This window comes from Myxocyprinus asiaticus, chromosome 1 (genome assembly GCF_019703515.2).
Source record: "Myxocyprinus asiaticus isolate MX2 ecotype Aquarium Trade chromosome 1, UBuf_Myxa_2, whole genome shotgun sequence".
Classification (NCBI taxonomy): domain Eukaryota; kingdom Metazoa; phylum Chordata; class Actinopteri; order Cypriniformes; family Catostomidae; genus Myxocyprinus; species Myxocyprinus asiaticus.
In genome coordinates, this window is record NC_059344.1 from 16,417,784 (window position 1) to 16,444,906 (window position 27,123).

General features: G+C 38.3%; 2 protein-coding genes across 8 annotated transcripts in view; one reads left to right on the top strand and one right to left on the bottom strand.

The window, feature by feature from the left end:
• The first annotated feature begins 19,386 nt into the window (after nucleotides 1-19,386).
• On the top strand, nucleotides 19,387-22,847 carry LOC127453651 (circumsporozoite protein-like). Of its 6 annotated transcripts, none has more exons than XM_051720416.1 (2): nucleotides 19,387-20,596; nucleotides 20,663-22,847. In XM_051720416.1, the coding sequence occupies exons 1-2, from the start codon at nucleotides 20,462-20,464 to the stop codon at nucleotides 21,140-21,142; spliced, it is 615 nt and encodes a 204-aa protein (XP_051576376.1). In that variant the 5' UTR covers nucleotides 19,387-20,461; the 3' UTR covers nucleotides 21,143-22,847. The 6 variants fall into 6 exon arrangements, with proteins under 6 accessions (XP_051576376.1, XP_051576530.1, XP_051576204.1 ...); XM_051720570.1 differs by having other exon boundaries at nucleotides 19,387-20,563; XM_051720244.1 differs by having other exon boundaries at nucleotides 19,387-20,530; nucleotides 20,564-22,847.
• A 146-nt stretch (nucleotides 22,848-22,993) lies between these two features.
• LOC127451669 (protein AF-9-like) overlaps nucleotides 22,994-27,123 on the bottom strand; it is a 91,551-nt gene continuing 87,421 nt past the window's right edge. For both annotated transcript variants that reach the window (XM_051716642.1, XM_051716561.1), the window contains exon 13: nucleotides 22,994-24,440. In XM_051716642.1, the coding sequence (XP_051572602.1) occupies nucleotides 24,309-24,440 (132 nt within the window). In that variant the 3' untranslated portion in view covers nucleotides 22,994-24,308. The remainder of the gene's footprint in view (nucleotides 24,441-27,123) is intronic.

Sequence of the window (27,123 nt, forward strand, 5' to 3'; positions counted from 1 at the left end):
AAATAACAAAAAAGATGCAGTGTTTTCAGTCCTCGAATACTGCAAAGAAAACAAGTTCATATTAATTTTTAATCAACACAATACTAATATTTTAACTTGAGAAGAGTACAGAAAAATCAATATTTGGTTGAATAACCCTGATTTTCAATCACAGCTTTCATGCGTCTTTGCATGCTCTCTACCAGTCTTTCACATTGCTGTTGGGTGATTTTATGACACTCCTGGTGCAAAAATTCAAGCAGCTCGGCTTTGTTTGATTGCTTGTGGCCATCCATCTTCCTTTACCTCAAAGGGGGAAAAAACAGGAACTGGGCGGTGAAAACAAAACAGGACCAACGAACAAGACGAACTGGCACTGGACAGCAAACATGAGGAGACTAAAATAGGGAGAGAAATCAAACAGGTTAACAAGGGGACAGGTGAGGCAAATGAACTAATAATAGACAAACAAGGAGGCAGGGTATGACACAAGACTGAGAGACACACGGCAATACAGAAATAAAACAAAGTCACGTGCTCTCACAAGTCACAGACAACCGAATGGCACGAGCGCATATCGCCAAGACAATATGGCAACATGCGCTCATGCCAACCTACAGATAAGACGAGAGAATGCACGGCAACGCTAACAAAGCAATGCCATGCATTCTCACACTAGACAAAGCCTGAGTGTACACCATGAGGCAAACACCACGCGATGCACGCAACAGGCAACAAAACGAGACAGCACACCTGTGCGAGAGTTTGGCCACACACAAAACCGACACCTCAGACCGAAGTGACCGAACCTCAGCACAACATGAAGACAGCTCGCGACCCAGGCGCGCAGCACAACAAGTGGCGCACTCGTGTACGCGAGAGACAGACATACATTTTTGATGTGAGTACCTACGTCAACAACAGACAGAACATGGAGCATGAGTGTCCGGATCCCGACACAGACCAAAACCGAACCAGACAGGGAAGTCAGGATCCAGACACCATGCTCCGGACATGAAACACAAGACAGACCGAAATGACTGACGTGAGTGCATACCTACAAGATTACATAAACGCAATACACTCACGCCAATGACAGACAGAACAAGGAGCATGAGTGTCCGGATCCGACATCAGCCGAAACCGAACCAGACAGGGAAGTCAGGATCCAGACACCGTGCTCCGAACATGAAACATGAGACCAACAGAGGAGCGCACGGCAGGGAAATAACAACCGAACCCGTGCGCTCACACAGAGACAGAAAATGAAACACAAGACAGACATCGGATGATGATGTCATGGTCCTGTCACACAAAAACCCAGAATGACAGGACTGTGACAACAAGGTGGTGGGAAAGGCAGATAACCGATTAATTATACGAAATTCAAGAAATTCAAAATCACTGTAAAAAAAAAAAAAGTTTTCAAATAGATTCCCTTGTCCTATAAATCGATTTATAGAATGTTTACAAATATTATTAGTCATTCCTTACTATGACGGGCACAAACATAGAGGCTACAAGATTCCAAAATGAATTAAATCACAGATGTAGTTCACTGTTCAACAAAAATCCCAATAATAACGAGAAAAAAATTAAGATTTGGTGCATAATGAAGGACTTTCTACTATAAACAAGCTTGATCAAAAAACTCTTATTTTGAAATGATGGAGACTTGGCTCCATTACAATGCTCTATATTTAATTATTAACCATATAAAGTTTTTATAGCTTATATTCACTAAATGAAGGGTTTTGTATATACAGTATGTGTATTTCACCAGATGAGGTTTAATGAGCAAAAAAGGTTCATTATTAGGCAGATGCTATTTGCACCCTGGTGCAAATAATGGTATATGCTATTTACACCCCATTGCAAATAGTGGCAGATATTATTTGCACCCCAACCCAGGTGCAAATAATGGTAGATGGATACTAATTGCACCCTGGTACAAATAGTGTCAGATACTATTTGCACCCATATTTCAGTACTAACATACAGTATGGGCATCACTGCAGTGTGTTTATTGTGTTTATTTAGAGTCCCACAGACACACTACATTCCCCTAAACCTAACCTTAACCTTACCTAAGAAAAAATAACCTTGGTTTTACCTCAGTTTCACCATGGTATTTTTTGTACATTTACAGTAAGCACAAAATAAACCATGGTTACTATATTACAGTACCACCATATTACTGTACTAACACCATGGTTAATTGCATAAAAAAAAACAAAAAAAAAACAAAAAAAAAACATGGTTACTGGAATATTAGGAACACAGTGATGCAATATACACACAAGCGACGCCAAGCCGAAGGAATGAGAGCGATCGACAAACCCCGCCTCCGGATCAAACCCTTCTCTGCACTCCTCGACATTCATCGTGACCAAATCACTGTGATTAAATCAACATTTATACTCATTTTTATCTATTATTTTAAGTAGTATTAAAGTAAACATTCAGAGTGGAAACAGGAAATCCAATGGGAAAAAGAGTGGGACAAAACACAGATTCAAACCGTGGTTGCTAGGACAACACTACACAATCACACACCGTCTTTACACCCCACACCACTGCAGTGACATCTATTGTTTAGTTTGTTGTATATTTCTGTGATTCCACCAGACTATTGGGGTGCAAATAGCTGCACTGTGTGGCAGATGCTATTTACACCGGAGTGCAAATAGACACTCTGTTATTATTATTCACAAAATTGGCATAGATTTTTGCCAATAACCAATAGTTCCAAAAAGCACCTAATAGCACTGATTAATCAGTAAAACTGATATATCAGTGTACTTCTAGTTTCAGTCCCAAAATATGAGGCTGTGGATGTTTGATTTTCTAGGAACCCTACTCCACTACAATTTAGAGACAGGTTATCACATCTTGTGCTTTAAACTGAAATCAACCAATCCAAACAAATAAATAGTTAAAAAAAAGTTCTCATAGCTCAACTGATAGAGCATGGCACTAGCATTGGCAAGGTAAAGGGTTTGATTCCCAGAGAAAATACATACAAACACAATAAATAAATAGATAGAAACAAAGAGATAAAATAGATACCAATAAATAAATAGACATAAATATGCAGAAAATAAATAAATGCACCTTAAATGCACTGCAAATGAATTTAGGTACAAGCGTCTGCCAAATTAACTAATGTAAAAAACACTAAAGTGACTTTTTACATTAGTCAATTAGAAACCATATGCAGTAGCCTATATATATATATATATATATATATATATATATATGATATATATATATATATATATATATATATATATATATATATATATATATATAAACAGTAACTCTATGCTATTAGTAACAAGATATTATGACTCAGCACTTTTCTAGCCTGGGAAGCACAGAGCTTCAGATCTGAGGAGCCCGAGATCAAGACCCAGTATCCAGCCATGTGTGATAATGTGATACTCTCAATCAACCACATTACAGTAACAGTTTCCTTGCTCTTAATTATAATCTCAAGCAAAGGTGTGCTTATCAAAACAGATGAAGACTGGTGTGTTTGGGTAATTAGCTGGATCTGTCAAACAACATTTATTTATTAAAGCATGGCCTTTCAGAGGCACAGCAGGAGGGAGGTGATTGGTTATTCAAGGCTTGGCAGGGTTGACAGCATGTTTGAAGATTTTGATATAGAAAAGACAAATATAATTGTGTGCCAAGTCACAGAGCCCATGTTCTCAATGGACTTGTGGGAGTATTCCAACTGACAAAAGGCATTCGATTGAAAGTTAAGTAGCATTTTGGGAGAGACATATCAACATTGTAATTGTTTAAATTGACTTCTAGCAGTACTATAGTACTAACAGTAAACATAACTAGATTTGTACATTTCAGATTGCTTAGAAATGTAATAGTAAATCTTTTCTCAACAAGCCACATGATCTAAGGGATAATTTCATGTCCGTAGCATAATGAGTTATGAGTTACAGCCATGCAACTCTATGTGGCGCAAGCTGATAGGTTCTTTTAATTTGTTATTTGTTAGCCAATTGGCTCGCTAACATGTGACATGTTAAGGCAATTGGCTTGCAAGATGTGAGCTGGTTGGTCCTTTTGGCATGTGATTGGGTAGCTGTGGCATGGGGTGGGGGGGTGGGGGGGGCGTGGTCATGTGTCTGTCTGCGGGAGAGGAAAAGCAGTAAGGCTCGTCACCTGGGCTGTAATTACTCTAACACCTGTCTCTCATTATAGTGATGGCAGAGGGAGACCTGATAAGGCTTGCCAGAGTGGCAGAGGAGAGAGAAAGAGAGAGACAGACCAGAGTCTACGTGTCTGTTACCAGAGAAGGAGTGTTTTTGATTTAAGCTGAAAAGCAGACTTTTGTTTTATTTGATAATAAAGACTGACCTTGAACCTGTTTCATTGTCTCCTGGCACCTCCACTGCCCATGAACTCAATATTATCACAGTAGCCAATCAACTTGCATCTCTTTCTTTGTCTAACATTTAAATGGATTAGTTGTGCAGATAAGCCAGTTTCACTGAAGCGCGCAGTGAGAGTTTTTCTCTGGAACCCACTTCCACCCCGGCTTCACCTGTCTAGATCTGCAACATTGCTATTGTTTGTAATGTCTATTTGTGCAGTAGCATGTCATACATGCTTGATGCTGCATATCTTGCATTTTGTCTCATTGTGCAGCAGCAACATGCCCATACTGTATGCTTAACTCAGTATGTCTGTGTATTTTCTAGCAGTTGTAAATCTCCGTACTTGCTCTATAGCAGCAGCATAGCAGATCTAGTCCTCCAAGACCAATGTCCTATCAATATGTCATACCCACATTAACATGTGAGAGTTGTCATGAGTGAAATATGGTTGTGGCTTTGCTCAAATACCTGACTCTAAGTACAGAATGAGCAATAGTAATAGGGTTGTTTGCCTTAGAATTTACATTTTACATTTACATTTATTTATTTACATGGCGCTTTTATCCAAATCCCCCCCCAAAATTTAAGGAATACTACAACAAAAGCAATTCATCCCAGGGGTACAGTAACATTTGAAGTTCTGAAATACAAAGTTCCTGAATTTCTCAGAAAATGAGACTACGATCTCTGTGGGACTGGGTGGGTTTGCGTGTGTGACCTCAATTTCTTTTTCGCTATAAACATTTTTTTTCTTAACATTTTGTTTTAATGCTTAACTAATAAAAAAATAATGACACTTTTATCAATGGAGTAGGTAGGCCTATTTATGTATCAAAATAATAGGCTTAATAATTAGTCATAGAATTTGTATTCATAATTATTTTCCAAAATAAGCTAAAGACGAAAATATAAATGATGGGCTAATTATTGTAACAAGATAAGTCACATCATATAAACAGTTCACAAATTCACTTGTTCATATTGTCTTGGAGCGCATTTAGGTAAACATATTTGATGGGCTGTCCATAACGGAGGGGCTCGAGCACAGGACTGGGCTTGAGCTCGGAGATCCCCCCATGGACTATCTAAATAAAGTAAGAAATAGAAAGACAATTTTGAAATAATAATTGGTATAGGTGTTATGAAATATAAATGTGGAGATAGGGTGGAGGAGCAGACTCTTATATATCCTTAGAATATGACTGACGGGCCCAGATAACTAAGCTCCTCCCGAACTTACATTTGGAACTTCATTTTACATGAACATAGAAAAATACAAATGTATAACCATTAAAAATCACTACATTCAATCTTACATATCTTACATGGTCACAGAGAGTGACGATGATCTAATCATTGAGACCGTACACTATCATAAATCAACATTAGTCCTCACAATTCATGTTCTTATTCATGTTCATAGCCAAAAGTATGTACCTGTAAACACTTAATGAGCCAGACCACTTGGATAAATATCTAGCTATAATGTTTTTATGATTAGAGGAATATTGATAGAACTGATCTTCATTTAAATTATATGGGGCTATTGCTTTAAATGTATACATCCGAAATGCTTCTTATTTTAATAATTCATTATTTAGTGTTGAATTGATGCAAAAATGTCTGATAGCTACATGTCGATTTCCCATGTGATCATGTAGATTTTTATAAGGATTGTAGGAGCATTTCAGCCATAATTGCAACCACATGATTTTTAACATGAATACTGAATTTTAGCAGTATTTTGGGGGTGCCATATCAACATTGTTAAAACTAACCATCGTAGTAACAGTAAACACACAATTAGGACATTTCATTTAATATTTCATTTTTTATGAATCTGCTTCTGTTTATATTGCTGGATCTTCTATTACATTACATGATTGCTACATGTACACAGGATATAATGATTTCCTCAGTATTGTTTCACAAGGGACATGGAATGAGATCATGACAGAACAGCTAAAAACTGATTTAAAGCAAATCATTCCACCCTATTAGCAGTGTGGATTTGATCTCTAACAAGAGTTTGCAACCTCTGACATGACTGAATCATACCGTATTTCTCCTTTAATCTCTGCTGCTGCTTGACTTTGTAATGAAATCTATCAGCACAGTCAGGGTGAAGATAAGGCTGAACTGACCACAGACATGCTTTTAGTGATTGATAGTGTGTGTCAAACTGGCTTAACTGAAACATCCTCTGTCAGTTTTGCACTCGTCAGCCTTTCATGCTATGGAAATATGACTCCAGCCACAGACAGAGTCCATCACATCTACATTATTGTACCTTCCAGCAGATTCCTGGAGAAATGATTGCTTCCATTTGGTGGTAATTCACCAACTTTCATCTGATTCATCGCTGGCTTGAAGCACAGATGTCCTCAATTCATTAGGAAGCGAGCCCACCCAACAGAGTAACTGGCAGTGTTTAGCTTTTTCCTGTCAAATCTGTTGTTCTGTGCAGTAGGGAATAAAAAGAGAGAGCAAGCTAGAGATATGCCGTTTGTCAGCTTGCTGAGAAAAGCTTTGGATGGGATCCAAGACAAAGAGATTGTTCCTTTTTTGGATCCTTTCAATAGCTAAAAGGAACCTTATTTTTTCTACTTGCTGTATATTGGGTATGAGCAATTACCTAATCTCTGCATTCGATTAAATGTATCAATGTACAATGAAGTAATTCTACTCCTGCTCTAATATTCTTACATTGTGTCAATATGCAGCATTTGTAGTATAGTTTTCAGCTTAAATGTTTCCAGAGAGCATTATAAGATTCATTGTCACAGTACACATGATGTTATTGAATTCTGAACAAACGTTTTCCTTTTAATTTGATAACTGTGATGTATCCCAGCTTGATATGCAGATTTAACTATAAGTCAGTCATTTAGGTATATTTTACCCAGTGGTGTTACATTGCAGCTCTGTGGCCTTATTAAAAAATTATTTGGTTTGTTTGAGTTGCCTGTCCAACAACATTGGCGTCGACCAGTGGTGGTAGTTTGGGTGGGACTTTCTGTTTGCACAGCTACTGGAAGACAGAGGGAGTTTTCTGGAGTTTTGGCCATGAACCAAATCAACCAGCTCTGAGGTGATTTACAACATTTCAAATTCACCCATTTGTTCTTTCAAACATCTCAAGCATTAAGAAGTGTAACCGAGCTTGAAATCATGATCGTGCCTAGAGACTGCAATGGCAAGATGTAGAGTGAAAAAGGAGTTATATTTTGGTTCGGTATCCCCCAAAACCGATTGGATCGCCTCAGAAGACAAAGATTAAACCACTGGAGTCGAATGGATTACTTTTATGTTTCCTTTATGTGATATTTGGACCTTCAGATTTCTGGCCACCATTCACTTTGATTGTAAGGACCCACTATGCTGAGATATTCTTCTAAAAGTCACTGGTTGTGTTCAGCAGAAGAGAGAAAGTCATACACATCTGGGAAGGCAAGAGGGTGAGTAAATGATGAGAGAATTTTCATTTTTAAGTGAACTATTCCTTTAAGTTAGCGCTGAGGAATCAGGCAAATCTTATGCTCATACTTTCCCTTGAATCAAATTAAATGGTTTTTATATAGGGTGTCGTGTTAGATATCCTGAGATAAAAAGTTGACTTAAGTTAAAGCAAAAATGACGGCAAACATTTGCAAGACCTGTGCAGTCTTTTTGAAGAAAGCCCTCTACTTCCAGTCTTAACCAGATTGTCTATGTATAAGCATTTTTGGTCATTCTCTCAGGGCCCCCTGTCCCCTCCTTTGAGCAGGATTTAGCAAGTGCAGCTTTGTGAATGTGTGAGGGAGAGTGTCTGCGCACTCTCACAGCCGGGTGGGCCGTCTGAGGGTCACGGGTCACTGGCGCACCCAACTTCCATCAAGGAGAACAAAGCCGCCCCCAGCCCAATGAAAGAGCAGGTTGGAGCTGGGCTCAACTCCAAGGGCCTCAGCTCTCACTGGGGGCTTACCATGGGCTGCAATACATAAAGAAATAAATAATCAAATAATAATCAAATCCTCAGTCGTCTGGAGAGCCAGTCATGTGGGAACTGTCAACATGCCCATATTCGGTTCCTCCCATTAATCTTGAGCGAAGATATGCCCCTTTTTCATGTCCTGATCACTTTGAAGTCTGCTTACTTTTGTTCTTTACATAAATCGATCTAATTTTTGTGAAAAAGCTCATTTGTATGTCTTTCCAATGACATAGCTGCCAGCCAGAATTTTTCACAAGGAGCTGGCAGAGGGGTCAAGCCAAACAGAAGTCTGAAAAAGAGGCCCAGGTATGACTAAGCTAAAACATATGATAAGAGACCTTTGAATAATTGTCACTGTGTGCAAATCTGCACACAATTGGGGATTAAAGGCTGGCCGGATAAAATGACTCAGAGAACAGGAAGTTGGGGGTGGGGCTTTTTGTGGTTTTCTCTCTCGATTAATTTCCTGCCTAAATCACTTACTCTCAACATGACGACCATGCAGAGTAAGCAAACAGATTAAATAGATGGACAAACATTTGATCTGGTTTTGTTCCTTGGCCTAAATGTAGCTTCAGTTCAAAATGTAACAGGGAGGTATAAGAATTGTCCCAAAGTAGAGAGATGATAAACAAAATGTTTATGTTCATGACTTAATTTTTGGCTTTTGAAATTTAATAGAACATTCAAGGCTGGAAAAATTCAGATTTTTATGACTTTTCACCAACCTTCCATTTTAATGTCATAGTTTATGCCATTTGAACTGCTCTTCACAAATGCACTACTGTCCCTTTTTGCTGTTCCTTGGTCTTGTGCCAGGATGATGACAAATGTACTGCTACTGTATGTCTTCTGTGGGAGCTGATTTCTAAGGTCTCTCCTGTTTTTTTAAAGAAAGACATTTTATTTGGAGGCTCAAACAGGATGGCCTGCTGCTGGTCCTGACTGTGAATACCCACCCAACACTGAAATGGCTTAAGTTAATCCAGGATCCTGAGAGTAGTGTGGTCCTTTTTTCATCCCCTTGTTCTTCGTCATTAGAAGGCTTTGGTAAAAGAAGAATGGGACACAATGATTTCCTTCTGGTGTGGCAAAAACACAGACAGACTGTCTATGGTGTGAGACTATGTCCAAGAGTGCTGACTATGAACATGAATGCTGTTTGTGTCAGGTCCAGCATTTGAAGTGGTGGACTTAAAGTATATGAGACACTGCTCAAAAAAGCTTCTAATATCAAATGAAAACTGTCTAAGAGTCAAATACAGTGCCCCCCAAAAGTGTCTGTATACTTAAATGACATAAAAAAAGTAATTGCATTAGATTGCAAAAAGTTTTAGGAACGAATTTTGTTAGGTTTTTAAGATGGCGTTTTATTGCCATGTTACAGTACAAAAATCTAAGCTTTCGAGAATAAAGTTGTAACCTACGAGAATAAAGTTGTAATATTTAAAGAATAATCTCATTATAGCCCTTTGACAAGAATAAAGTCAAAGTTTTATGTATTATGTCATAACATTATGAGATTAAAATTGTAATAAAAAAAGTTGCATCAGTTCTCGCGTGAACATGCCAAAGTGATTACGTCACACGTGCATTCCGTTGCTAACCGGAAACGATGCGTTATATTTAAAAAGTACTTAAATATTGATTTTTTTTTCACACCAAGAGTGATCGTTTCTCTTTAAAAAACATCAGTTTAACAGCTGGAGTCGTATGGATGACGTTTATGCTGACTGTCTGTGATTTTTGGAGCTTCAAAGGCCTGATCACCATCCACTTGCATTTTAAGGACCTACTGAGCTAAAATATTTTTCTATTTTTCTTCAAATGTGTACAGTAAAATAAAGAAAGTCATGCACACCGGGGATATCATGAGGGTGAGTAAATAATGAGAGAATTTAAATTTTTGGGTCAACTAACCCTTTAAGGGCACATGTGAGCTCCAGTTTCCAGGTAAAATGTCCACAGAGGGGCGCCAAAAGCGAGTTGTAAAACTGATTGATTTTAGCTTTAAAGGATGTTACACATTTTATTACCCTAACCCAAACCCTAGACTTAACCGTCAACAGAGTAAAATGTATACCTTAGAGGGGAAAATGGAACCTCTAAATCCCACTCATCACTGATTATGAGAATGCGATTACTTCCTGGTTTTAATGCAGGACAAGAACGCAGTTGATCCAACACGCTTCTGGTCATGGCACAGGAGAAGGTAAATACACTTGAACCGATGCAAAAATGTCTGATGGGAGATGGTGCTTGTCAGTAACTGGAACATTCAGAAGCAACATTCTGACTTTATTCTTGTAAAAGTCCTATAATGAAATTATTCTCGAAATATTACTTTATTTTCATAATGTGATGATTTTATTTTTAAGATCTTTTTAACATGGCACTAAAATGCATAGGTTTTAAAGAAAAAAATTAAACAACATAATATACAGTATACTGTAATACTGGTATTAAAAATTAAGATAAAAGTATTTAGACTTTCTGGTTGTCAAACTTAGTGCAACATGTCCATAATTCCATATTTATGTCCATAATTAATTATGATGAACAAAACAAAACTTGAGGGGAACTGACTTCACGCATACACTGTCTTTGGGACCAGGTGGAAAAAATGCAAAATGGTTAAGAAAATAAGTTAGTTCTGAGGAAAGGTATAGCATCATTTGTTTACAGATGCCACTTTGTTTGTTAATGTGTTATCTATTGTACTGCAATAACATTCACACATTTTATTCAGGCCACAGTATATGACAGTCAGTTGTTTGGTAGACAAATTTTGACCAAATGTCTGACAAAGAGTGAAAGACTTTTCTGTGTGTTAACAGATGGCTGCTGCCAAAATAAAAGCTGTCGTTCTCAAAATGACGCTTAGGATATATATTTTCCTCTTACTTTTTGTCCCCAAACCCATCAAAGCTGTAGTATGTCACTTGCTGTGATTCTTTTAATTGGTTCATGTCACAGATTTATGAAGTAATGAACAGGTGTTGGGAGGGAGGGACAGCATGACACAGATTATAAAGAACCCCCACCTGCACCCGGTCTCTCACACACTTCTTTACTTCACTTCTGTAGTTCTCATGGGCACTTTCTTACTCTATATTTGTACATCAGCCAAATAATCCAATTTGTCATGCAAGACCAGGGTATTGCGTCGAATTCTCATGCACATTATACTTTTCTCAGTTTCAGAAGCAGGTTTTATTGGTAATTCTGCATAACTAAAGTTTGAAGTTTAGAATGACCACTAAAATTACTGCTTCATACGCCACAAACTTCAAATGCAAGAATAAAAAGGGAAAATCAATACATAATATAGTACATTTTACACCTATTCATCTCAATATTGCTTGCTTGCTTTTACACTGTATATATGCTTATGTGTGTGTGTATGTAGATATGTGACCTGTCAAAAGTCGCACCTACTTATTCATAATTATTGCTATTGCCTGTAGAATAATATTTAAAAAAAATCATCAAAACTACATAATTTAACACAAGTTTGTTGTGTTCAATAACCAGCCCCCTAAGATTGTTTATAAATATCTCATATTGCATATATTATGACAAGATATTGCATTAGATCTTTTTATCAACTTAGTTTTTAGTAATTGTGACAGGTTTTGTACTCCTTTTTTGAACATATTTTTAAAAAATATAAATATATAATTTAAAAAAATAAAAAAAATAAAAAAAATTGAACTGAGCTTATACCGGGCCAGTGAGGGGCACTCCCTGAGGAAAAATAAATCAATCAATCAAATAATAGTAATTACGTAATAAATGGATAACCATTTGCTTGACCTGAACAAAATAGGTTTTTAAAGCCTAGAATCTGGAATTTACAATGCATATAGCTGATTCTACCAATTCTTAAATAATGCTTTTTAATTTGCTGACAAATAAGAACTGTTTCATTCTCATCATTTAGAAATTTGTTATCACAACAATTATATTCAGAGTTAAACCATAAAAAAGATGAGATAGCCATGTGCTATATTTCGCTGGAAAGGTCTCAATTAGTAGAATGCAATGAGCAAAATTGTTTCAACACTGTAAAAAATTGCTGTAAATTTACGGCCAAATTCCTACAGCAATCTACTGTGATTCTTAAATACAGTAGTTTGCTGTTAAAAATGTTGCATTCTGGGAGATCAAGAGCAGGCTCACTGTGAAGTGACTAGTTTTACGGTAAATAGCTGTTCTGTGCAAGGCATTAGGGGAAAATGAACATTTAAAATCGTGATATCATCTTGGTGAAAGCTATAGTGACATTTTGTAATGTATATTTTAACCCCCCACCCCCTCATGAAAATGTTAGTTTGTGGCACATGGTTAGTGTTCATGATGTTTCTGACCAACACCTCTGTTCTTTATCATCTCACATCAGCCTTCACTTGTCTGTCTAATGAGAAGTCAAATAAAAAAAATCATCCTTAGAAGCAATGTACATATTAAATGTACAATTTTGCCAGGATTGAACAGTGTATTTTTTATGAAAAAACAACAACAAAAAAAAAACCCAACAACAATCTGTACACAGTAAAATAACAGTATAGCACTGCATTGTGGGTTATAATGGTGAAATACTCATAAGCCTTTGCGCTTGAATAAGTATGTATGCTTTGGCAAATGCATTGGAGCTACAAAAATAAAAAAAAAAAAAAAAAACACGTACAAAATTATTTATTCAGACTTAATAGAAGTCTTAGTTTAATTAGTGTTGTTGTTTTGTTATCAATAGTTGTGTTTTGATTGAAGTCACCATTATGGTGATTAGTGTTCTCTTGAGTTGGCACCTTGGACCTTCTTTATTGTTATATTATGTTCTTCCAGCCAGTCAATTTACGTTTAAGTAAAACACAAGTTGTTGCATTGTGTTACTTGGAAGACAAAACCTAAGGTCAGCCTGAATGTCTGATTCTACCTTGCAAATGGCACTATAAAGTATGTGACAATAGTGATGATTTACACATAAAAGCAAAACAATAAAGGATATTTCAGCAAAATGATATCAGCAAATTGAGTATTTGATGTTTTTGATGAACTTACAGCATAACTCAAGTTTGAAGTTACAGATATCAACTCTTGGCATACAAAACGCAACAGTGGTGACAATTAACAAACATACTTTTACGTAAATAAGTAAGAGATGAACATTAAAATCCAAGTAACTTAGACTACAATAAAAAACAACGTCAAAATAAACCAGTAAATAGTAAAAAATCGAAGTAATTTCTTCATGCCGCAGTGCATGCTGGGAACATAGCTGTTAATTTCAACAACCGTAAATAGTATGTAATTTGATGGCTATATACTGCTAAATTACAGTTGTATACTGTAGCTGTAAAAACAGTATCTAGCTTTTAATTTCAGCAACAGCAAGACACTGTTAATTTTATAGTAACATACTGGCAACCCTGCTGCCAGTTCTTTACTGTTTTTTGACGGGAAAATCTTTAAGAGTGAACTGCAGTGTGTATTTTTATATGAAATTCCCACTAACACACATAAATATAATAAACAGGAGAGGCATTTTTTGTTATGCTTTTCCTTATTATTTTTCCTTATTATTTCCTGTATTAGTGTGTGTGTGTGTGTGTGTATGTGTGTGTGTGTGTATACATGTTTATACTACATTGTGGGGACCAAATGTCCCCACAAGGATAGTAAAAACTGAGATCACCTACCTTGTGTGGCCAAGCCAGCGGCCCCCATGAGGGAAATGGCTTATTAAGCATAGTAGACGATGCTTTTTTGAAAATGTAAAAATGCAAAAAGGTTTCTGTGAGGGTTAGGTTTAGGGGTAGGGTTAGGGGATAGAAATTATCGTTAGATCTGTATAAAATCCATAAAAATGCATGGAAGTCTATGGAGAGTCCCCACAATGATATAAAAACTAGTTTGTGTGCACATGTTTGAAGGCTTTGTGTGTGCAAACATATTCACATACAGTATGTGCTCATCAAAGGATTGGGATGCTCCTGGGTAGGGTTGCACCAGCTGTACGTAAGTTCTCACTTAAGTTGAGACGTAAAGTTCACACTAAGGGCTTAGTAACTACTAGTTAGTTTGTAACTACGTCAGTGCTGAATTTGGTTGCACCACCTGTTCTTAAGGCAAGACTTAACTAGTAGGTTGTAAGCTCTCTGTAAAGTAATGCGTAGTTGCATAATATGATGTTTACTTGTATTGATCCAATAAGCAGCCTTCAAATTTGTACACAGAAGTGTTAAAAAGCTGTCAATTTCAGTTTGATCTTGTTACAGTTGATGTTCAAACCAGTACATCTGTGTCTAAAATGATTTTAATATATAATATATTTCTTATACCACGGGTCTATTGAATGCTTGATTCTGATTGGTTGATGGATGTTCGTGTGCAATTATTTTTCAAGTGAGCACAGGACTATGAAGTAGTTCCATGTCTTGACCGCATAACGGTTCCATATCACTTTACCAAATTATTTCAGTTATTTCAAAGAGCCATACAGGCTACCACAACAAAATAACCATATAAACAAAGACATTGGTTAAGTACATCAAATAAGAATGACAAACAACGTCTATAATATCCTAAATTTATTTCAATTTCGGTTGAAAAGCGCCCTCCATCGTCTCCCCCGCACTTACACACGCTCTCTCTCTCTCTCTCTCTCTCTCACACACACACACACACACATTGAGACTTGTATCGCGACCAAATAGAGCTGTACCCGAGGTGTAACGGCTCTATTTGGAGCCATCACTCTGCTGCATGTTGTGACTGCATTACAACCTTGGGTGTGCATTATTTTTCAACAATTCAGCGGTCCGTCGTCAATTATTCCTTATGTATGTGTTGAAACTTGACACTGGGCGGTGTACATGCTGAAGAAGTATGTTTTTTACATAATGCTTTCTCATAATGCATATTGGGGGCTAAAGCAACAAACTGGTAAGCAGGTTGCCAGCTTGATTCCCACAGCCACCACCATTGTGTCCTTGAGCAAGGCACTCCAGGTTTCTCCAGGTTGATTGTCCCTGTAATAAGTGCACTGTAAGTTACTTTGGATAAAATTGTCTGCCAAATGCATAAATATAAGTGTTGAAAGGACTGAAGCTGTCAACCAAAACATGAGCTCATTGATGTTATTAAATGAGTCTGCTTTTTTATTCCATTCGTAACTCCTGGACAAAGGCTTCTGTAAATATTTAGTTTATACGTAGGGTTACGTTCTACCTAAGTGTAATTGTGCAACGCTCACATATTTAGTAGTGCGTAAATTGTGACTTAGTGCCCATTTACGCCACAACTAGGCTAAGTTGTAACTTACATATAGATGGTGCAACCGGCCCCAGAACACTTAATATTTCTGTATTTTGTCAAATATTTCTGTAAAATGACCATAACACAACATAAGGGTTAAATATGTGAATTATGAAGTACCCAAATAAAGCTACACAAATCAATACTATCTAACTTCTTCAAAGTTGCCACTCTTTGATTTGATAACAGCTTTGCACACTCTGGTCATTGGCTCAAGCAATTCATGAGGTGCCACTTGAGAAATAAATGCATATACACTACCGGTCAAAAGTTTTGAAACACTTACTAATTCTTTATTATACATTTTTTTTTTTTTTTTAACATTTTAGAATAATAGTAAAGTCATTAAAACTATGGAACAACATAAATGGAACTATGGGAATTATGTTGTGACTAAACTAAATCCAAAATAAATCAAAACTGTATTAGATTTTAGCATCTTCAAAGTAGTCATCCTTTGCCTAGATTTTGCAGACATGTACTCTTGACATTTTCTCAACCAACTTCTTGAGGTATCACCCTGGGGTGCTTTTTAAACAGTATTGAAGGAGTTCCCATCTATGTTGGGCACTTATTGGCTGCTTTTCTTTATTATTTGGTCCAAGTCATCCATTTCAATGTTTTTTTATTTTTTTATTTTATTATATTTTAGATTTATAATGAAATAAATTAATATGGTGGCACAGTTATATTTTTGTCTACAAGGCAAATTTCAAACATTTAAGCATATGCCTTCAGATCAAAAGATTTTTAAGATCATGAGAAACATTTCGGTCAAGTGTTTCAAAACCTTTGACCGGTAGTGTATATAAATATACAGTGTGTGTGTGTGTGTGTGTGTGTGTGTGTGTGTGTGTGTGTATATATATATATATATATATATATATATATATATATATATATATATATATATATATATATATAACGAACAAAATAAATTATATATACATTCATCTTATACAAAGACCCATTATATAACACTTAATCTTAACATTTATTCTGCCTATGGAGTCCCATGCAAAGCATGCTGGGAACTAGAAATCCCCTGTCTAGTTTCAGTTAACCAAACAAAAAATATTCATGTTGTCCCAACACAAATGGATTAAAGTAAACTTTTGAAACTCCATTGAAACAACTAACTCGGTTGCACTTTATTTTACAGTATGTGTACTTTCAGTATACTTACAGTGTATTTACCCAAGAAAGTACTGAGAAATATTAGGTAGCTACATGTACTTAACATGGGTTAAGGTTAGGGTTGGGGTTAGGTTTAATACCTAGTAATTACTGTAGTTGTTGTTATTATGTAGTTCATAAATGTGAGCAGAACTGTAAAATAAAGTGCTACCACTAACTCAGTTAAATTAAGTTCACTTAGTAACATGCATTTTTGAGTAATATGAACAAGGAAGGATGCAGTAAACCTAACAATAGTGAAAGTTATTTTTGTGTGTGTGTATCCAATGTGATGAGTGTTATGTAAAGATACAGTGGTGTGAAAAAGTGTTTGCCCCCTTCCTGATTTCTTATTTTTTTGCATGTTTGTCACACTTAAATGTTTCAGATCATCAAACAAGTTTAAATATTAGTCAAAGATAACACAAGTAAACACAAAATGCAGTTTTTAAATGAAGGTTGTTATTAGTAAGGGAAAACAAAATCCAAACCTACATGGCCCTGTGTGAAAAAGTGTTTGCCCCACCTGTTAAAACATAACTTAACTGTGGTTTATCACACCTGAGTTCAATTTCTCTAGCCACACCCAGGCCTGATTACTGCCACACCTGTTCTCAATCAAGAAATCACTTAAATAGGACCTGCCTGACAAAGTGAAGTAGACCAAACAATCTTCAAAAGCTAGACATCATGCCGAGATACAAAGAAATTCAGGAACAAATGAGAAAGAAAGTAATTGAGATCTATCAGTCTGGAAAAGGTTATAAAGCCATTTCTAAAGCTTTGGGACTCCAGAGAACCACAGTGAGAGCCATTATCCACAAATGGCGAAAACATGGAACAGTGGTGAACCTTCCCAGGAGTGGCCGGCCGACCAAAATTACCCCAAGAGCGCAGCGACGACTCATCCAAGAGGTCACAAAAGACCCCACAACAACATCCAAAGAACTGCAGGTCTCACTTGCCTCAGTTAAGGTCAGTGTTCATGACTCCACCATAAGAAAGAGACTGGGCAAAAATGGCCTGCATGGCAGAGTTTCAAGATGAAAACCACTGCTGAGCAAAAAGAACATTAAGGCTCGTCTCATTTTTGCCAGAAAACATCTTGATGATCCCCAAGACTTTTGGGAAAATACTCTGTGGACTGAAGAGACAAAAGTTGAACTTTTTGGAAGGTGTGTGTCCCATTACATCTGGCGTTAAAGTAACACTGCATTTCAGAAAAAGAACATCATACCAACAGTAAAATATGGTGGTGGTAGTGTGATGGTCTGGGGCTGTTTTGCTGCTTCAGGACCTAGAAGACTTGCTGTGATAAATGGAACCATGAATTCTGCTGTCTACCAAAAAATCCTGAAGGAGAATGTCCGGCCATCTGTTCGTGACCTCAAGCTAAAGCGAACTTGGGTTCTGCAGCAGGACAATGATCCAAAACACACCAGCAAGTCCACCTCTGAATGGCTGAAGAAAAACAAAATGAAGACTTTGGAGTGGCCTCGTCAAAGTCCTGACCTGAATCCTATTGAGATGCTGTGGCATGACCTTAAAAAGGCAGTTCATGCTCGAAAACCCTCCAATGTGGCTGAATTACAACAATTCTGCAAAGATGAGTGGGCCAAAAATCCTCCACAGCGCTGTAAAAGACTCATTGCAAGTTATCGCAAACGCTTGATTGCAGTTGTTGCTGCTAATGGTGGCCCAACCAGTTATTAGGTTTAGGGGGCAAACACTTTTTCACACAGGGCCATGTAGGTTTGGATTTTGTTTTCCCTTACTAATAACAACCTTCATTTAAAAACTGCATTTTGTGTTTACTTGTGTTATCTTTGACTAATATTTAAACTTGTTTGATGATCTGAAACATTTAAGTGTGACAAACATGCAAAAAAATAAGAAATCAGGAAGGGGGCAAACACTTTTTCACACCACTGTATGTTCACATATAAACCTCATCACGCTCTCAGAACAACTGTAGAAGAGTCCAGATCAAGATGCTGGATCCAAAGCCAGCTGCTCTCCCATGAACTGTGTGGAATGATGCTAAGTGAAGTGGCTTAACTGTAAGCCTGTTAGAGATGTGCTCACACTTCCCATCCCTCGGCCTCTGTGAATCACTGAACAAAACAGGCTTTGTAGAGCTCGAGTCCGAAATGGGACCGCATAGTTAAACAGTACAGGCATTTGTGGAATTCACCATTGGGGTTAAATTCACTCAAAATTGAAAATTCTGTCATCATTTACTCACCCTCATGTTCTTCCAAACCCAAATGACTTACTTTCTTTCATGGAACACAAAAGGAGACGTTTTAAAAGGCAGAATATTAGGGACAGTCAGCCTCAGTCACTGTTCACCAAGATGAAAGTTGCCAAACTTTTGTGTTCCACAGAAGAAAGAATGTCATATGGGTTTGGAATAATAAGAGGTTAAGGAAATGATGACAGATTTATCATTTTTGGGTGAACTATCCCTTTAATTTCACAAAAACTTTCAAAAGAAATTTCTTTTTTTTTTTAAAGACATTGGTACTTTTATTCACGGAGGATGCATTAAATTTATCAAAAAATACAGTAAGGACATTTATATTGTTACGAATGGCTTTGAGTTTTAAATAAATGCTGTTCTTCAAACTCTCTCTTTAGTACACAATCATTGCAGCAATGAAAACTGTGCAATCTGCTTCTCATGGACAAACTTCTCCCAGAACTGCTCAACTCTTCAAACTTGTAGTAAATTCATCCATCCATAATACTTTTTTCTAATCTTATATCATCCAATCTTTATTGTTCTTTTGCTCATTCTACCCTTTTCTCTCTTTGAAACTGTCGTGAAGGCCAGCATCCCAGAATCTTCTCTTCACTGTTGCAGATGGAACTGCCGTAGGAATGCAATGTTCAATGACACTGCATGCTGAGCACTAGAGAGTCTTAATGTAAAGACTTATTGTTGTAAATCTGGGCAGCTCAATTCTGTCTGTCCTGGATCTAGATCCATTTGTTTTCTTCTTTTAAGACAGCAGTGCACAGAATAGCATTGATCTCTCAAAAGAAGAACAGACTAATGAGTTTCTAGATACATTTGTTTTGGGTTCATTTTTATAACCTGAATTTGACTTGTAAGTGTATGCTTAGTGACTTGCAAGAAATGCAAGAGTACTAAAAAACACAATGTATTGCAATTTCATTAAGCAGACCAGGAGAGCACAGCAGGGGAACAAGAGGAGCTGAGGGCCATGGGTGATCAGGAGAGGTCACTGGAGGGCAAGATAAAACAGGAGGCCAAGGCAGAGAGGGCGGAGGGTCCGGAGACCAACGTGAACCAGGAGACCAGGGCAGAGTGGGCGGAGGGCCCGGAAACCAGCGTGGACCAAAAAACCAGGACGGAGCGGATGAGAGGCCCGGAGACCGACATGAACCAGGGGACAAGGGTGGAGCAGGCGGAGGGCCCAAAGACCAGGGTGAACCAGGTGGACGGCCAGGAGAACAGAGTGGACCAGGCGGATGACCAGGAGACCAGGGCAGAACAAGCAGATAGCCAGGAGACCAGGGTGGACCAGGCAAGGCAGCAGATGACCCCTGCGAACCTGGCAGATGGCTGTTAGAGGCTGGAATGGTCAAGGCAACAGGGGACTCAAAGGGTTCAGAGTGCAGGGTAGCTGGAGACTCAGAGGGCTCAGAGGTTATGGTATCTGGGGACTCCAAAGGCTCAGAGGTTATGGTGTCTGGGGACTCCGAGGGCTCAGAGGTTATGGTGTCTGGGGACTCCAAGGGCTCAGAGGTTATGGTGTCTGGGGACTCCAAGGGCTCAGAGGTTATGGTGTCTGGGGACTCCGAGGGCTCAGAGGTTATGGTGTCTGGGGACTCCGAGGGCTCAGAGTGCAAGGCACTAGGAGACTCTTGGGGCAGGGCCGCTGGAGACTCTGGGGGCAGGGCCGCTGGAGACTCTGGGGGCAGGGCCGCTGGATGCAGAGGTTCAGAGGGTGACCAGAGCAAGGTCAAGGCAGCCAATGGTGCAGCGGTCAAGGCGGCTGGTGTCGCAGCAGTCAAGGCGGCCGGCAACAGGACAGGAGGTGAACAGGACGGAAACAAGAGGAGCTTAGGGCTATGGGTGATTAGGAGAGGCCACTGGGGTAAAGATGGCCAAGGTGGCGGGTCAGGAAACCGACGTGAACCAGGAAACCGGGGTAGAGGGCTCAGAAGTCAGAGCAGCTGGGGACTCAGAGGGTTCAGAGGTCAAGGCAACATGGGACTCAAAGGGTTTAGGGGTCTCAGAGGTTATGGCATCTGGTGACTCAGTGGGCTCAGAGGTCAGAGCAGCTGGGGACTCAGAGGGTTCAGAGGTTATGGTATCTGGGGACTTAGAGGGCTCAGAGGTTATGGTATCTGGGGACTCAGAGGGCTTTGAGCTCAGAGCAGCTGGGGACTCAGAGGGCTCAGAGAGCAAGGCACTAGGGGACTCAGAGGGCTCAGGGAGCAAGGCACAAGGGGACTCAGAGGGAGAGGAACTAGAAGTTTCTGGGGGTGGGGCTGCTGCAGGCAGAGGTTCAGAGGGCAACCAGAGCAAGTTCAAGGCGACTGGCGACGCAGAGGTCAAGGGAATGGCCTCCGTGGCCGGAAGTGCTGGCATTGGTGTAGTAGGGGACGTGGTCTCCTGGTCTACTGAGGTTGAGAGAGCACTGAGGTTGGGACCTTTCTCCCCCTTCTCCTCTTAAAGCCCCTCGTCACAGGTGAGAGAGCGCTGGATGCCGCAGGGGGTACTTTCAAACCCCACAGTATTCACACTTGCCTCCATGCAGGCAGGACTTCACAGTCTCTTTGAGTCCAAAATGGTAGATGTCCTTGAATGTGACATCTCCCCAGTTGAGGACATGGGTGAGTTTGCAGAACTGCTCTGTATATTGCTCGATGGTATTGCTTCCTTGCCTTAGAGAGAGATCCATAGGGTTGTGGTCAGTTGATCTGTAATGTTCTGGGAGTGAAAAGATGAGAATGCATATCTAAGTGCAGCCTTTTAATAAAGAAACTAGAAACACAACCGAAAACAAGAAGCACTGGGGACAAGAAATAAAAATAAATGAGTATACAAACACTACAGCTTGGAAAGGAAAACAACTGACAAAGAACACAGGAAAACTAAGGAGTATATACACAAGGAGCAAATGAGAAAACGAGGAACACCTGGAACTAATAATCACAGGGACCAATAAACAAAGACAACGAAAAGAACTACAAAACCCATAATAAAACACAAGACGAGCAATAAACATTAAATGGAAAACCTTACATTAAAACTATGGCTTCCACCAAAAACATGGTTACTACAATATTACTATAGTAAAACCATGGTTAATATTACCTGGATCAAACCTTTCTCTCAACGTGGAACAGGAGACCAGGGCGGTTCCCCGACCTTAACAGTGACCAAATCACTGCGAGGAAATCAACCTCTAGATTAACTTCTATATAATTATTATTATAAGTAGTATAAAAGGAAATATCATGAGTGGAGACCAAGAACAGGATGGGAAAAAGTGAGGCAAAAGAGGGAATCAAACCCGGGTCGTACGAGAAAAGCACATCCATAGCATCTTTACACACCACGCAATTGAAGCAACACTTGGAGGTGCAGTTTGTCTTTAATTTCACTGTTTACACCAGACTATTTGAGTGCAAATAGCCACGCTGTGTGGCAGGTGCTATTTACACCCAGTGCAAATAGTCACTTGTGTGTTTTATTTTTTTTACACAAGTTGCAAACATGTTATCCAATAAACCTGGATGAAACTCTCCATTCTTTTTCCAGTAATATACATTTTTCTATCTTTTGATTTAGTATAGTTTCATGTGACTATTCTCCCCAGCTATTTAGGTCCATTAACAAATGCAATTATTTTTTCCTGTAAATTTAATGGCATGGATAAAATATTCACTCGTCAGTAACTGCACATCAACATCAAATCAATTTTGAATTGATATTATGATCAAGAAAGTTCAATTGGAAGCAGGTCATTGCCTTCCACAAAAGGTAAGATAACGATTTATCACATATAAAGTTTATATACAAATATAAACGTTATATAGTGATAGCTAAACTAAAAACTCTTTGGGCTGAGAAACTTAATCTGGGAAATAAACAAGAATGAAGTGTTCAAGGCATGATTTCATTCAGAAAAACAATAAGAACAAAATCCCCAACTTTTTTTTTTTGCTGAAAAATGTATTCACTACACACAGTGTCAATTATTCAGTCTGCCCTCTCATTCCCCCCACCACCATCGGGTCTCCCAAAATATCTAAATGCCCAACAGACTGGCTAATCAGAATCGACATTATAAATATAATGAAATTGAAAGATATTGCTCTTGCTCTATGCAGAGTTTGTGGGCTACAGCTCAACTGCACAATCTGCTCATATTGGCCTTAATTCATTCAATTATTTAAAAAGAAAGAAAGAGAAGAAATGAAAAACATCAATCAATGGACTTAAAATGTAAATCTCAATACTTTTGATTTCCTCAGTTTAACAAAGAACTACCAAGCTACAATTAAAGAGCGTGAACTTGGCTTGTTCCCGTTGGTTTGGGGAAAACCAATGAACAGTCTTGGGATTTGTGGTCCCCAGAAAAAAATAAATAACATTGAATATTCAACAATACACTTTTCTAATAAAACAATTTTTAAGTGAAACATTTGGGTTAGAGGTCCCTGGTTTTTGTTCAAGATGTATCCTGCCTTATTTTTCATAATACCATTACTTATTGACATCTCAACATTTCACTGTTGACACGAACTAGAAATAATTTGCTGACAATCTGCAAATCATTGAATAATAGGGCTGAAAGTCCTCAAGGTTCACATCAAAGTAAAGCTTGTTCTGAAACCATTCATTTTTCATGATGTACAACAATAATGAAAAAATCTGATCAATAAAAACAGTGAATTTTTTCACATTGAGTTAAGAGAAAAACTGGTGACCAAAACTTCTGATGTTCCATTACCATTCCATGCCAATGAGATGATTGTTCCCAAGTGCTTGCACAAGTTTAATATCATTTGCTCTAACACACACACACACTTGAAACTCATATTCAATAAATAGACAACATGGTAAGGCAGTGTTGAAACATGCATTCGTTACAAAGAACCTATCAAACATTCATACATAATAACAATATACACAATTGTATTTTGTTTTGGAGCAAGATTTTTTTTTTTTTTTTTTTTTTTTTTGTGTGGCAATGTTGAATTATCAAGGTGTTTTGTGTGAAGTCCAAGTGGACCATAAGAACCTCTAGACATAAGTCATCATCTTTTGTCAAATTCTGAGGCATACAGAGAGGCCGGAGGAGCTCTTGGATGAAGTAACATCCTTTCCATTGCCTTATAAGTTTTTATGCAAGAGAAAAACAAAAAGGAGGTCTGATAGTCCTCCTCATGGCAGCCAGCTGCACAAGTCTTCAAGATGATCCAGAAGTTGCCAGGTAGCTTTGCAGCTTCCGAACAGTGGTTTTGTCCAGAGAGCAGAGATCAAAGTCAAACGTTGTGTTTGTGATGTGAAAGTGTCCCGTTTCTTCAATGAGGTTCACAATCTGAAGAAGAACAGAGAGAGAGAGAAAAAAAGATCATGAATGGGCCAAGCACCAAACATGAAATGATTTAGTGATGCTTGCTAATGCAAGCATGACTGTTACTATAGCTCATCCTTAAGGTTAAGAGATTAAAACAAACCCTTAACACTTGAGTATTAAACTACAGCACACAACTTGTCCCACACCATTTGTGCAATGGCCATGAATATTTTGAATCCTGCAGCTTGTTTTCAGAACACATACAGTTTAAATGCAGCTTTACAGAAAATCATGTCTTAATACCTAAAAAGCTTAAATTCTTGAAGAGAGGTCTGCTATTACTTTTATAAGTGATCAGACCAATTATCAACTGATGGGTCACAAAATGGGAAAAATATTCCATATAGGGTTAATTTAGGGACAACTACACTACTGGTCAAAAGTTTTGAAACACTTACTCATTCTTTATTATAATATTTATTTTTTACATTTTAGAATAATAGTAGTCATCAAAACTATGGAATAACATAAATGGAACTATGGGAATTATGTTGTGACTAAACACAATCCAAAATAAATCAAAACTGTGTTATATTTTAGCATCTTCAAAGTAGTCATCCTTTGCCTAGATTTTGCAGACATGTACTCTTGACATTTTCTCAACCAACTTCTTGAGGTATCACCCTGGGATGCTTTTTAAACAGTACTGAAGGAGTTCCCATCTATGTTGGGCACTTATTGGATGTTTTTCTTTATTATTTGGTCCAAGTCATCAATTTCAAAAACTTTTTTTTAATTTGTATTAAATTTTAGTTTTGTAATTAAATAAATTAATATGGTGGCACAATTATATTTTTGTCTACAAAACAAATTTCAAACATTTAAGCATATGCCTTCAGATCAAAAGATTTTTAAGATCATGAGAAACATTTCAGTCAAGTGTTTCAAAACTTTTGACCGGTAGTGTATATCATAGAGACTAGGGGTGGGCGCTTCTGACTTGGGCCAGCAAGTATCCACCAAGCAACCACCCAGAATGTTTTGTCTAGAAGGTAACCATCCAGTTGAGAAAGTCTTGTGGGGTCTCATTTGCTGTTACTATGGTCAGAGTTAGGGATATATTTAGGCGCAGGGTTAAGGTTAGGCTTAGGGGTAGGGTTTCTGTGGGACTCCAAATAAATACAATAAACACTGTATGAATGTCGCTTGTGACTCTCGCTAGACAGTTACCTTCTAGATACGACCACCCAGAACACCCTAGCAACTGCATGACAACATGCTAACAACCAAGAACACCCTAGCACTATGGATGTGAGATTGGCAAAAGCACCTTTAAGGAAAGTCAGGTTACTCAGCGGCCATGCTCATAACACTGTTTTCTGTAGATAATCAAAAGTAACGTCTCAGGTTACTTAACCGTAACCCTTGTTCCCTGAAAAAAGCGGAACGAGATGTTCCTTATGGGAATGTCTTTAGAAGTGACCAGCTGTGAATATGTGTGTAACACGTCAATGAAATTGACTAGAACCTTTATAGCCTCTGATGGTGACATCATCAGAATTCGCCAGTACCTAAGGTTATAAATAGATGTGCCACAGGTGCATCATCAGGTATATTTGTCTGAAGAGCAGTCCTGGGACATCCTCAGTGCGGCAATGAAGCGCAGTATCTCATTCCGCTTTTTCAGGGAACAAGGGTTATGGTTAAGTAACCCGAGACATTCCCTGTTAAAAGCTACACTTAATGCTGTGCTTGATTAAGCACTTATGGGAACAAGAATACCCGCGCCGCTGCACTGTGGGTGTCTGGACCCCTTACGGTTGTGTAGTGTGTGCTCACAAGAACGCAAAAGGTCTAGACATGAGCTTGTGATGTTGACTCATGAGAGCCCAGAGTGGCATGAACATCCAAATTATAAAATCTTATACAGTGTTGTGAAAAAGTGTTTGCCCCCTTCCTGATTTCTTATTTTTTTGCTTGTTTGTCACACTTAAATGTTTCAGATCATCAAACAAGTTTAAATATTAGTCAAAGACAACACAAGTAAACACAAAATGCAGTTTTTCAATGAAGGTTGTTATTATTAAGGGAAAACAAAATCCAAACCTACATGGCCCTGTGTGAAAAAGTGATTGCCCCCTAAACCTAATAACTGGTTGGGCCACCCTTAGCAGCAACAACTGCAATCAAGCGTTTGCGATAACTTGCAATGAGTCTTTTACAGCGCTGTGGAGGAATTTTGGCCCACTCATCTTTGCAGAATTGTTGTAATTCAGCCACATTGGAGGGTTTTCGGTCATGCCACAGCATCTCAATAGGATTCAGGTCAGGACTTTGACTAGGCCACTCCAAAGTCTTCATTTTGTTTTTCTTCAGCCATTCAGAGGTGGACTTGCTGGTGTGTTTTGGATCATTGTCCTGCTGCAGAACCCAAGTTCGCTTCAGCTTGAGGTCACGAATGGATGGCCGGACATTCTCCTTCAGGATTTTTTGGTAGACAGCATAATTCATGGTTCCATTTATCACAGCAAGTCTTCCAGGTCCTGAAGCAACAAAACAGCCCCAGACCATCACACTACCACCACCACATTTTACTGTTGTATGATGTAATTTTTCTGAAATGCGGTGTTACTTTTACGCCAGATGTAATGGGACACACACCTTCCAAAAAGTTCTACTTTTGTCTCGTCAGTCCACAGAGTAT

What these genes read in the sequence shown, in the direction of transcription:
- LOC127453651 (XM_051720244.1), top strand. Translation starts at nt 20,462, where the DNA reads ATGGTCAAGGCAACAGGGGACTCAAAGGGTTCAGAGTGCAGGGTAGCT. An exon ending in GAGACTCAGAGGGCTCAGAG is followed by an intron (nt 20,531 to 20,563) that starts GTTATGGTATCT and finishes AAAGGCTCAGAG; the next exon opens with GTTATGGTGTCTGGGGACTC.